At 43.5% G+C, this 13,028-nt stretch overlaps 1 protein-coding gene across 1 annotated transcript in view; it reads left to right on the plus strand.

Moving 5' to 3' along the window:
• SMYD2 (SET and MYND domain containing 2) overlaps positions 1-7,462 on the plus strand; it is a 30,764-nt gene extending 23,302 nt beyond the window's left edge. The window contains exons 8-12 of the mRNA XM_075749247.1: positions 512-622; positions 2,375-2,495; positions 3,291-3,465; positions 4,864-4,972; positions 7,056-7,462. Of these exons, the coding sequence (XP_075605362.1) occupies positions 512-622; positions 2,375-2,495; positions 3,291-3,465; positions 4,864-4,972; positions 7,056-7,136 (597 nt within the window). The 3' untranslated portion in view covers positions 7,137-7,462. The remainder of the gene's footprint in view (positions 1-511; positions 623-2,374; positions 2,496-3,290; positions 3,466-4,863; positions 4,973-7,055) is intronic.
• Positions 7,463-13,028: the final 5,566 nt, after the last annotated feature.

Genomic DNA, 13,028 nt, shown 5'->3' on the forward strand with positions numbered 1-13,028 from the left:
GATCTAAAGGTCTTGTCCTAAGTTTCTAAAGCTGCTAGTGACTGCTGTTGCCCCAATTTTTGTAGGTTTTCAGAAAGAAAAATTTGAGATTCCAGCCTCCAAAAAACCAGGCCACTGTAATTTATCCTAGGCTGGATACCTGAAATCATTATTTTACTTCTGAAAAGTAGGCATCTCTTTGTAGTCTGACAGGAGCCTGAGATTTATGCTGTGATAGTTTCCTTATCCACACCTGAATCTTGCTGTCCTGGGTTTAAGCCAGGGTAATATTTGAGGGAAATTCCATAACAAATAGGAAAGGAAACACTTCTCTGTCAGATTGCATTCACAAATGGCAACTCCTGATGCTGCCGAGAGGCTTGGAATGTGAGGGAACAGGCAGGTGATGTGGCTGGAGGGATTCACAAGTTGCATGAATATGTACTCATCATACTACATATACCAGAACTAGTAGTGATAAATATGGATAGTTGCACTGCTTTTCACTGACTGCTGTGTTTTTACCATGTAGGTTTTTACCAGCTATATTGACTTGTTGTATCCCACAGAAGACAGAAATGACCGGTTAAGAGACTCGTATTTCTTTGATTGTGATTGCAGGGAGTGCATTACAAAAGAAAAGGTAATAAAATTAGTGTGAAATGTGCTTCTGACTGTGAAGGCACCTACCCAGGTCCTTAGATGTAATATTCTATCTGTTTTAATTAGAGTTTGGAAAGTAGGATAATAGGGAGGGGGGTGATTTTGTTTTTCTGTCTAGAAGACTTTCTGATGCTTGTTCTTTCCACTAATTGTGACACATCAGGAAATTTCCTGGTACAGGCCTATTTAAAGTTGAGCTACAAAGCAAAGATAAAAAGTTTGTGAAAAGTAGGTAATTATCCTGTGTCTATGCTACCTGGTCAAAAGAATTTAGCTCAGAACTCGGGGGGTTTTTTTGGGGGGTTTTTTTGTTTGGTTGGTTGTTTTTTTTCTCCCCATAACTGCATGTTTTCTACCAACTCCCAGCGAGCGAATCTGGCTTGGGGCAGTGGTTCCTGTTCTGGGATAGAGTCCTGCTGCAGCTCCCAGTTGGGACATCTCAGTCAATTCTAGGTGATGTCATATGACCTTGCTGGATGGTTTGGAGACGCCTGCAATGACATCATACCGGTCTTCTCACAGATAGGGTGGTTCTGGTTGCAGCCCCTTGTGATGTGCAGGCTGTGTTTATGTTCATTAGACATCACCTGGTGCCCTTCAAAGGACAAAGGCAGACATCCAGACAGTGTTCTGTAAAACAAGGTGTTAGTTATTTTGAAGAAAAGCACTTATGGGGGGGGAAAAAGATACCCAAACCCAACAGATACTGAAACAACTGTACCTGTGCAACCATTTGGACCTCCATCACTGGAGGTTGTAGGAGAATTGAGCTTTGTATGGCTTATCTGCCATTCTAGCCAAGATCAGTCTGCCTGGCTTAATCTGATCCTGAAGTTCCAGATCATTTCCCCCCCCATTTTCACAAAGGCGTCCTTTTAAGAGCTGCTTCCAAAACTGACCAAACAACCATCTTCTTTCTCTAAATGGTGTCATCTTTTGTAACTTTTTCTCCAAATAGTACCCAATATTCTTGATTGAGGCCATTCTGTTGATACCATAGTGTTTTTCCCCACATTTACCTTGACAATTTTGCCACTGAGTTTACCGAAGCCAGGATTTCATCTGTGATTTCCAGTAATGTGCTACTCTTGGAATCAACTGTCATTCAGCCTCCTTCAGCTCTGGAAGGAGTTCCCTATAGCCCTCTCAGCTGGCAGATTACATAAGAAAGGAAAAAGAAATCTAGCAACAATATGAGGCTTAAACAGTAAAAGATCATCTCCAGATTGCAGCTGACTCTTCATAAAGTAGTAGGTTAGACAGAAAGAGTAAGTGGAGCTGTCCAGCAGAAATGGCAAAATATGGAGCAATGTGGTTTTGTCTGTAGATATGAAGGATCCTTTTCTCTGTTTAATATCATCTTGTTTTCTACTGAGCTATCACTTGGTATTTGGGCTTTTTTAGCCTTAAAAGTAAACTCATTTTAATCCCTAATCTTTTGGAAGCAGTGAAATTTCCTATCACAAAATCGAAAAGCTCTTGGATCTTTCAAAAGAAAGGGACTTCCTGGAAGTAAAGAGTGGCAGGTGAACTGCAAGGCGCAGAGGATTCTAGGATTCCTGGCCAAGGCTTTAGAGAAAACTTGCAGGTCCACGTTCTCTACCTTTGTTTTTACACCCTTTGAAGAGCTTAAGTTCCCATCTGTCTCTTAAGAGTAATTTTGTGTAGCAGGTGCACCTTTATTTGTAGGGCTTGGAACCTGCATTTATAATGTCCATTGTGTTTCCTTCAGGATAAAGAGAAACTGGAAATCCGCAAGCTGAATGATCCTCCATCAGCAGAGACAGTACGGGACATGATCAAATATGCCAGAAATGTGATTGAGGAATTCAGGCGAGCCAAACACTACAAATATATCCTTTGTCTCACCTTGACTCTACTTGCTTGGTGTGTGACCTAAGAATCTTACCTGCTGGATTGCTTCAGAAGTACCTGCAGGAGAAATACTATGACCATTAGAAGTTAAACTTACCTCTGTCCTCTTTGTGTCTGAAGAGTTGTCCCTGGAGACAAGGGGCAGTTTAACACTGCAGGTGATGTGGGATTGTGAGACCTTGCGTTTGTTCCTTCCTGTGCGGTTCTCAGTTTCTACCAGTGCAGCGTACGGCTGCCTCCACACAACACGCCAGAGACTAGAGTGAGCGTAGGTGTGTCCTTGTGTTCATCTGCTGTCCTACTGTCTGGTTTTGAGAGGCTGCATGTGAGGCTGCAGCTATTGCTGATGGTTACAAGCCTACCTGTTGTAACAGCGGTGCAATGCAGACAAAACCGCAAGATTTGTTGGGCCAGAAGCAGACCAAGCTATCTCATGCCTGATTCAGTACCCACCACGTGGGGAGTTTCACTCCCCCTTCTTCTGACACATAGCTAGTGCGGTGGTGATTCACGAAAACTGCTTCTGAAAGCTAGTTTTGTAGAATATCCAAGTAGGAGGGGGAATAATCTCACGAGCAGAATATCTCTGAGTATATAGACTGCCTCTCAGAGTAGCTCTGGGGTTGTAGCGTAGATGCTTTGATGCTGTTTGAGAGAAAAGAGGACTTCTCAGAGCCATTCTGAAAAAGTTTAAATTGATTCTTCTTTGGCATTACCAGGTAGTTGTCTAATGAGAGGCCATCTATGTATTTGGTTCCTTGACTTTTTCATACCTCCTAGTGAATTACTGGAGATCTGTGAGTTCAGCCTGGACAAGATGGGTGCAGTGTTTGAAGACAGTAATGTTTATATGTTACATATGATGTACCAGGCCATGGGTGTCTGTCTCTACGTGCAGGACTGGGAAGGTGCACTGCGTTATGGGCAAAAAATTATCAGACCGTACAGGTAAATATGAGACTATTTTTAAATTTTTTTTATAGTGCTCTAATTCAGTAATCTGAATAATTAAGGCAAGTTTGGGCAGAGATCACTTCTCTCGGTACGTATTGTAAAAACATGCTACCCATGACATCACTACTCTAAAAGGAATGTTTAAATGCTGGGACAGATTTTGTTACTGTCGAAATGTAGGTGACATTGTAAGGTGTCTCTGAAATCCTTGCTTTGAGTTCTCAAAATAATTTTGTACCACCTTGGGTACTGTGCTAGTTCTGCTTAGCTGGATAAATACTGTTGTTACAATACCCTAATACTTTACTAAAGCAGAGCTTCAACTTGCATCTGCAGTCAGTATTTTGTGTAAGGTAACGGAACAAAGCCCGCTGTTGCTGCCCTCTCCCAGTCCTCTCTGCAGCAGCACGGTGGTGGTGGTTGCGGGCGAGCAGAGCCCTGTCCCAGGCTGGGGCTGAGCAGCAGAGGGAGCTGGAGCCGAGCTCAGCTCCGGCGCTCTGGGCTATGGGTGCCCCGACGTCCCTCCCCGGTCTCCACTGCCCTAGAGCTGGGGAGAACGTGCAGGCTGGAGCCCCGTGCGGGGCAAGGCAGCGTGCAGCCTCTGCTGGAAAAAATGAATGCTCTCTCCGATAAATTTTTCTGTGTTTTTACAGTAGTGATCTCGTTCATTAGAGCCAGCCAGTTACACACTGTTTCTGATCCTGCCATGAATTTCCCAAGCAGATTCTCATCTTGAGACGTGACTTTCTTGCCAGCTGGGGGGAGCGTAAGTAAAGCTCTCCCTTTGGACCAGATGCCAATGTAAAGTCACAGATCACTTGGCAGAGAGCAGCAATACAAAGAAGGAGCCAACGTTCCCCCCCCCCGGGGGCTCAGTACTATTTATCTTCCCTGGGACTTGCCCAGCTCCTCTGGCTCCGAGCCTGGCATTCCAGGTCAGCTCTGCTGAACCGGACTCTGCTTGCTCAGTGTGTGCGAGTGCAGAATGGCACGGGTGCTGTACGTGCTGCCGAGGGCCCCTCGCTTTCTGTTAAAGACCAACTATTGTGGAAAAGGCAGAGTTACTTCTGCGGGTGTAGGGTGGCTCCAAAAACTCCTAACAATGCAGTCTCTGTAGCTGGCTAGATTAAAACTAGTGGCAGAAAGTCATTGCCATCTGACAGCTGTTCAGAGGCATATGGTGGTTTCAGTTCAATTCCCAATTGACAGGCGTCCCCATCCCAGACACAATTGGCACTGACTCTTGGCAGTCATGGCAGAGGGGATGAGTGGTGAATGGGCAGGGGCAAGGAGAGGCAGCTTCCTGCCCCCTGAGAGGGGGCTGGGGGGGGGCTGGGAAAATGCTATGAAACTGCCAGGTTTGATAAAGCTGAATTTCTTTCTCTCCTGCAGTAAACATTATCCCTCCTACTCGCTGAACGTTGCCTCCATGTGGCTGAAATTAGGGAGACTCTACATGGCACTGGAGAACAGGACGGCTGGAGTTAATGCCCTGAAGAGGGTATTTATTTCCTGGTTTCTTCATTAATAATACCAGTTGCAGCATGGGATCATTGAAACACTACGTGCTTCTCTGTCAGTAAGCCTGGCTTGGTAGGAAATGCACCGTGTGCTCATGTATTTGGTTACTGGATTTTTTTGGCTCAGTTTTGATTTTTCCGAAGATGCAGTATAGTTCTGTTCTCGCATACAAGGGGGTCCTACCTTTTCATGGTGACCTCTACTGCAGCAGCTGCAGTGAGCATTATGCTTAAACATTTGCTGTATGTTCTTCAGCGAGCTAGAGCTGTGCTAGTGTAATGAAGCAGAACTCTAGCTTCTCCTCACTTACTTGCTAGGTAAGGACAGAAAAAATGCTTGGCTCTTACAAAAGGCACATAGTGTTTCATTGAAGTCTCTGATTTCTATGGCCAAGTTAAACTAGGCATGCTTTTGGTGGTTATTTGTTCTGGAACCAATTGGTTTTTAAATAGCTGAAGGGAATTCAATGCATCTGGTAATGCTGAAATTGGCAACTAGAGCATTTGGGTTTACATTTTTGTTCACCCCTTTTTCTAAGTCTGCTCCTTATTCTATAGGTTTTTTATTCTTTTATGTTTATTAGTCTGTACCATCTTTCTTAGCTTTCTTCCCCTATTGTTGTTGGACAGAAGTTTATTTTAGTTTCTTAAGCATCAGTGACTACTGTAGCATATAATGACTTGGTGTGGAATGTCACGTGGGTGGGTTTTTTTTTTCCTTTTTAGTTGCTGGCAAGCTTTTAGCCAGCAATAACAGAGCCATCCAGCCATGGTGAAAGATACTACAAGAATATATGTTCTGAAATCTAGCTGTTACCTAGTTTAAAATTAGCATAGGTTTTCCTTTGCTGTGGTGTTAAAGCTTTTACTAAAACTGGGATTTGTGCCAGTAGGAACATGGCGGGGGGGGGGGGGCTGGGAGCTGTAGGTAGATTTGTTGGCATAGGAAGCTTCCTAACACAAACATTTTCTAATGACTCACTTCCAAAAACTGCCTGCAGGAGCTGCCCAAAGTTATCCCAGCCCCTGGTGTTTGGGATTTAGTGGAAAAACAAAGCCATTGTTCTCTGTCAGGTTGCAAGCGGCTGGTGCAGAAGGCCCTCCTCTCTTCTCTTGGGCAGGAGGGGGAACGAGTTATTTCTCACTGCTGCTAAGGTGGAACCAAAGCAAGCCTCTTGTTGTACTGACTTAACAAATAAAAGAGCGTAATTCCATAGAAGTTTCCCCAAGGAGAAAATGACTAAATGCTCTGAGGGCTAGGATGCTGCAATTCCTTCCTTTATCTTAGCACTGTGGTCTTTCTTTAAATAGTCTCAGGCTTGCTCTGAACTTGCTTCTTTCAGTGCTGCCTTTTATTGTATCTGTTTGGGGCCACTGCTGTCCTTTTCTCAAGAGGAAATCTTGCCTCTACACCCACTCTGCAGCACAGTGCGGATAGTGGCAGGAAAGCACAAGTCAGTGGGTTTGGCTGCCTGAAACAGTCACCTTTGGGACCAGCGCAGGCCGTAGGTGAAACGGCAGGCAGGCGGGCACAGCAGCGTCTGTCCGAAGCTGACAGGATCTCGCTTTTGCCTGGGTGGTTGCCTAAGCAATTGCTGCCTTCGTAAAGCAGTGGTTGCCCCTGGAACTGGTGGAGGGTTTACGGAATCGAGTCTGAAATGCCTTAAGGTAACTTCGGCAGTAGGCCTGTGCCTCAGTCTGACAGCTGAAGGATAAATTGGTAGGAACAGAGCTCCGTCTGATACTGGTTAAGTCCTCTGCCAGAATATTACCCACCCCAGGTGCAGTTTCCTGTCCTGGAGCTGGTTGCATTCAAAGTAGTTTTGTCAGGAATATCATTTTGAAAGGTGCTTTGGGATCCTTTAAGATGAAAGATGTATTCTCTGAATGTAAAACCTTTATTACTTAGTTTTGAATTTCATTTTATTTCCTACTGGGTTTATGACTACAAGGGGACAAAAAGTAGCTAGAGGTGTCAGACTGTTTCAAACCTCTAAAGAGAGTATTTATAGCCTGGTGTTATATGTGAATCAATTGTGTGAATATTTTTTTTTCTTTTCATAGGCAATTGCTATCATGGAAGTAGCACACGGGAAAGATCATCCATACATTTCAGAGATCAAAAAGGAATTAGAGGACCACTGAGCCTTTGAATCTATGCAATCCTTCAAACCTTTATTTAAAAAGCCTTGTTATGGAAACCTTCAGGAGCGCTTTGATAAGCGGTAGAGTATGAACACAGTTCTGTCCTGTAATTGGAATGACAAACACACTTAGGCCTTGCAAAATGTTCCTACCTTCCACACAGCTACAATTGCCTTTATTTTTTACGGAAGCATCCATGGTTTCTTAAAGGTTATGCCTTTTGACAGCTCATGTGCAAAAAATAGCCATTTTTTTTGTTCATGGATTTTAATGTTTATCTTATTTGTGTAAAGTAAATAAAGTGGTCTTGACCTCTCTTGATTCTACTTGTACACTTACATGAGTGCAGTAGTTTTATGACGTCTACTTTTGCCTAAGTCATTTCATTTAATCTGACAAATTAATCAGCAAAAGCTGTGTGGGTTTTTTTGTTTGCTTTAGTATCCAGTTCCTCTTTTCACAAATCATTTTTGTTCGCAGTGGCTTACCTGAGGGTAGTGGGAAATGGGGATGATGCATTCTGTGGAGGAAAGCCACCAATGTTCCCCCAGCCAGGTCACCTGCAGGGATTCATCCCTTGGATGCCCCATCCCTGGAAGTGTTTAAGACCAGGTTGGATGAGGCTTTGGGCAACGTGGTCTAGTGGAGGGTGTCCCTGCCCGTGGCGGGGGGGGGTTGGAACTAGATGGTCTTTGAGGTCCCTTCCAACCCAAACCGTTCTATGATTCTAAGGACCTAGAGTTCAGCCTGCCCAGTGCAGAGAATGCTGGTGCCTGGGAGCTCGAAGGCTCGCACAAGACACAAACTCTGCAACTGCCGCCTTTGTAATCCTCTTTACAAGTCAAAGTGGATTCATTGCAGAGGAGAGCTTGTATTTCCTTACAGTCATACCTTTTAATCCACTGGAGGCAAACTATTAATACGTTAGCAATTACTTCTAATAGAGGAACAAGAACATTTTCTGAGGAAAAAACTCAGGACTTTTCTTTCTCTGCCCATATATAAAACCAGAGGGATTTTTTCCTCCATTTAGATCAATGGCAGGAGATTGCTTTTAAGGACAGGGAAGGAAGAAGAAGGAGAGTGTGGCTGTGTATTTCCAGCACCTAAGTTGAAATATGTTGCACAATAAAACTATATGACCGTTCCTTACTGCTTTCACAGCTTATAAAGTATGATAAGACGACTGCATCACTCACCATTAAGAACTTTATCATATTTTCTTTCTTATAAGTGCTGCTCTGAAAGCAAAACTGCTAGAAAGCAAGGGTTTGTCAGCTCATTTTGCTGAAAGCTTTCATTGCTCTCTAGCCAGCAATTGTTGCTGGAATACATGAAACTGCACCAGATCTTATGCGTCCAAAAAACCGGGGCCACTTAGCTACAGGCAAGGCTAGCAAGAAGCCACCAGCTAGCTGACTATTTTTATCCAAACTTTATCTTGTCAAGCAATGCCTTGTCCAGGGAAATAGCACCTTCCCTTCAGAACATCTGTTGAGAGCCCAGACTATACTTCAATGCTAAAGGATAGGGTTAGCCTAGCGTGCGCACCAGGAGGAGCCTTGCCCCTGTGAAATCTGGATTACTCTTTACAGAAGGTCCTTCAAAACTCACTGCGGCCCTGGCCGTGCCCAGCAGTTCAACAGGGAAACCAACCCAAGCACAGCAGGTGCAAATGCAGAACCTTAAGCTGGTACAGGAAACAACACAAGAAGAGTTTTCCTTGAAAAAAATGGTTTATTGTATACTGTGAATATGAAGGACAGCCTTACCAAAAAACCTTAGTGACTGAAGACATTCTCATATTTGCAAAAGCATGTAAGAAACTATTTACACAAAGGCAGTGAAAGGGGTAAGAAAATTATTGCAGTCAATTAATGCTGAATAGAACTTTATAAAAAAAAAGAAAGAAAAGAAACAGTGCAAAAATACTGTCAAAAGTAGTATCAGTTCTATACACAAGATAAAACTGACAAGCATAAGCTTATGGACTGATATGAATAATACATTAGAATATAAAATAGCATGCATAGATTTATTTATTTTTTTTAAAAGGCTTTCCATGGCATAGAGTAGTTCTGCCATTCAGCCCTAAGAGGAGGGAGTGGGGGCCAGGAAGGGCATATAACTGGTGTCTCATTTCCCTACAAAATGTGTACATACAATGAGGCCGTGAGATTCAGATCACTGTTTTGTTCTAAACTGTCATGTACGGAATTACAGAACAAAAAAACCAGGAAGCATCAAAATACTGAAGTAAAACAGGACAGTAAAATTCACTGACATAAAACTTAAACATGTTATTTCATGTAACACATGTCCCACACAATTATATAGGGGAATATTAGAGTCATCTGCATGTGTAAACTTTTTTCCTTTGTAAAATAGCCAAGGAAAGGTACTTTACTAATGAGGAAAACATATTTTCCATATGGAGCAATCTCAACAGGATAAACATCCTATTAACAGTGTTTCTGGCACTGAAGATTTGTTTTCTTTTAAAAACCGAGTAGCAGCAAGAAAATACTTTCATTTAACATACACAAAAATGAAGATACTATAGGCGTAATATGTAACGAAGTTGTGGAACTCACCAACCCAGGACATTGTGAAGGCCAGAGGAACAAATGGGTTCTACAGCAAAGGTAATGGAAGATGGATCCATCAGCAGTTATGAAACATAGTGAGCAGGATGCAACGTCCGCCTGAGGAAGCCCCTGAAGGACTGGTGCCAGCTGTGCTGGAGGGGCTGAGCACGCTCTCCTGGATGCATTCCTATTTCTTCCTTAAGTGTTAACTAACACCCTGTCTGGGATGGTGGCTGGGACCTCCAACCTGCCATGGAAGCAGTTTGTGGGAAGCCTTCCTCTTATTCCTGCCTGCCTCGTCAGGGAACGCTGCCCCTGAAATATCTGGGGCTGGGTGTCCGAAACACCAAGTCCTGACCCAGGTTTGGAAGAGTAAAACTCTTAAGCACTGTATTCATTTCAGGGGTGAGCTGAAGTATTTGTCTTTCCCTTACTGTTAAATACTGCTGGGATTCTTCAGTGAAAACTGCATTTTTAGCCCTGACTTGCAGTTCACCCTCCAAAGGCCAAGTCCTGCTGTTGTAGCACATGAAAAGCTCTCGGTGAGGGTGCACAAAGCGCAGGCAACAAAACCTCAAAGAAATGCCAGCTGAAAAACAGCTGAGAGGAACCAAGGGAAGTGTAGTCCAATACTCTAAAAGCACTGACAACATTTATTTACTTTAAATATTTATACAAACACTGCTATTTCTGACCTGTGCACTAAATGGTTTCTTTCACAATCTAACAATAGTTTCTCCATGGTTAAGATCTCCATCTTCTGTTGTTTGCCCAACAGCCAGCTGTTCCCTTCCTCAGATCACAATCCCTGCAAGCCACGGCTGCGTGCGGCTGTGTGCATCACAGCCTCCTCTCCGAAGTCTCGGATGGCACCTGTAGTTCCCATAGCACCAGGTTCTATAAGAAAACCTCTCTACAAGGCTGAGACTGATCTGGGGACAATTGCCTTTGCAGTTTTGGACTTGCAGCCTTTCCCTTCTTGGCATCAAAACCTATCTCCAAACTCCCTCTGACTTGGATATACATCAGCAGATATATAGCCTATTTTTATAGAGGGGTGGACAAGTCATGTTTTCATGCAGCGCTTCCCTTTCAAGCTCAATTCTGGGTATTTGCTCCTTCAATATGGTGCATCCTTTATTTGATGCAGCGGGTGCCACCCTGGCTGGCTGGCTGTAAAGCGTTCTTTTTCACAAAGACAAGCAGCAGCATTTGACTCTGACCTCTCCTGGGGATGCACGAGAGCAGCTGCAGCAGGCGTCAGCCGTACTGATGGTTTCACTTCCTGAGCACGGAGTTCACAAACTGTTAGGGAGACTGACGACAGCTAATTCAGTCGTCATCTCCTCCGAGGAGACCAGCGGGGAGCGAGCTGTTGAGAATGCAGCACAGGCAGTAGCTGCTGAATTTTCCCTATAGGTTTGTGTGCTATATCCAAGTACGAGATTGCCCATCAGCTTAGAGTCGCTTGTGGGCTACACAGACATAGCAGGTATTGGATCAAAACCTAACGTATGAGCTTAAAATGACCATCTCCATTGAAGCACTGAGACTTACTCTTTTTTCCAACCTATGTTTTGCCATTTGCATTTCTGTCTGTTTACAAGAAAGTAATTAAATAAAAAGCTCTTGAAATCATGCAAATATTTAATAATATTTGTAGCTGTGACAACTTATTTAAATAAGTGGAACAGAAATGTCCTCCAATATAGTTTATATAAAGGACTGCATTAGCAATAGGTTGAATAAGTTCTCACAGATGTGTCTCCTGCCAGCTGAAACTAGTTTAGGGAAAAGGTATTGCCGATAAGGCTGAGCATTTTAGGGTCCCTGTGTACCTATACAGGAGAAAGTTTGCGTGATCAAGCTTCATCTTTCCTTAGGTAATGAAGGCCAAGAGGTGGAGAGCAGGCCTGCGGAGGAGCTGGAACAAGCAGGACCTGAGCAGATGATGTCCACCATCCTCCGGCGCAGCCCGTGGAGGGGGGAAACAGGACGCCCACAGCACTGAGTTGTCCTCTTCCCCATCCCTGATCAGACAACGTTGGGCATGAAATGCTCAGACCATAACTTTAACCAAAAATTTGATGCCAGCAACCTCAGTACTATCCTTGGTAAGAGTTTAAAGACAAAAAGAAAGGTGTTAAATTGCAAAATTAAATGCAGATTAAGAGTGGACAGAAAGGAAGCCGTACACAATGGATTCTCAAGTCCCACTTGCTTATCCACTCCAAGTTCTCTCTCAGAAAGAATTGGGGAGTGTAGGCTAAACATGCCAGGCTGCAACGTGGGCGCCTGGGTAGGGGGCTGCTTCTGTCAAACTTCTTTGGGTGCACCTCCATTCATTGGTGATGCATCTTTGTGGGATGTTCAATCCAGACTTTACTCCAAATGGATGAAACTGGTCTCTTGGAACCTACTCACTGCCATGCTTTGATGTTAAAATAACCCAACCCATGTAATGCAACAGAGAGCAACGCCAAACTGTCCTTTCCTACTTAAGGACTCTGCTCTTAAAGCCTGCAGGACGCAAACTAAACGGCACTGTTGCTTTTAGTCTCACGCGTTCATTCCTGCTATGACTAATGAAATTGGATGCAAAATGCGTTTTCCTGTCACTCCCTAAAGGTTAGGAAATACTGCCCAAGCAGTTTAGGCCTGATAAAACGACAACAGGTTCAAAGTCAGAAGGTTCAGTTTTTCCCCTACAAAACTATCACATTTCGATCATAAAACACTGGTGTGCCGAGGTTTGGTTGCAAGCTGGGGAGGAAAAGAACCTCTGAAGACACACACCAGCCCAATTCACTTAGGATATTAGCAGATCTAGTCAAGATAAAATCTAACAGGAAAAAATACATTGAAGTCAGATGAAAGGAAAAGTTTAAAATTACCGTTCTTTGACAATGAAAGGGGAAAAAGTGAGTCACATTGGCCTCTATCTACCATACCAGCCATGTTAGGAGTTAATTGGAAATGACTGTTTACTATGTGGCCACTTATTTGGCTCATTAATAGGCACTGACTTAATTTGGAAAGGATTTTTGGTGCCATTTTGTAATTAATATTTTTCTAAGACACCTATGATGCATCTTTGCATAAAATACGTTTGCTTAATTTTCTTCCTTTTAAACACGGCTCTGTACATTCTCTTCTGCAATAGCTTTCCCGTGCTCACTGTAGAAACAGAAGTACACATTTCAGCCAAGAAGAGCCGAATAATAAGACACAGGAACAGATTCTTTTCCCTCCTGATTTTCTACTTCTCACATCCAAGTGGAGCAATGGGACTTGACAGCTCTGA

This window comes from Balearica regulorum, chromosome 3, assembly GCF_011004875.1.
Source record: "Balearica regulorum gibbericeps isolate bBalReg1 chromosome 3, bBalReg1.pri, whole genome shotgun sequence".
In the NCBI taxonomy this organism is placed as follows: Eukaryota; Metazoa; Chordata; class Aves; order Gruiformes; family Gruidae; genus Balearica; species Balearica regulorum.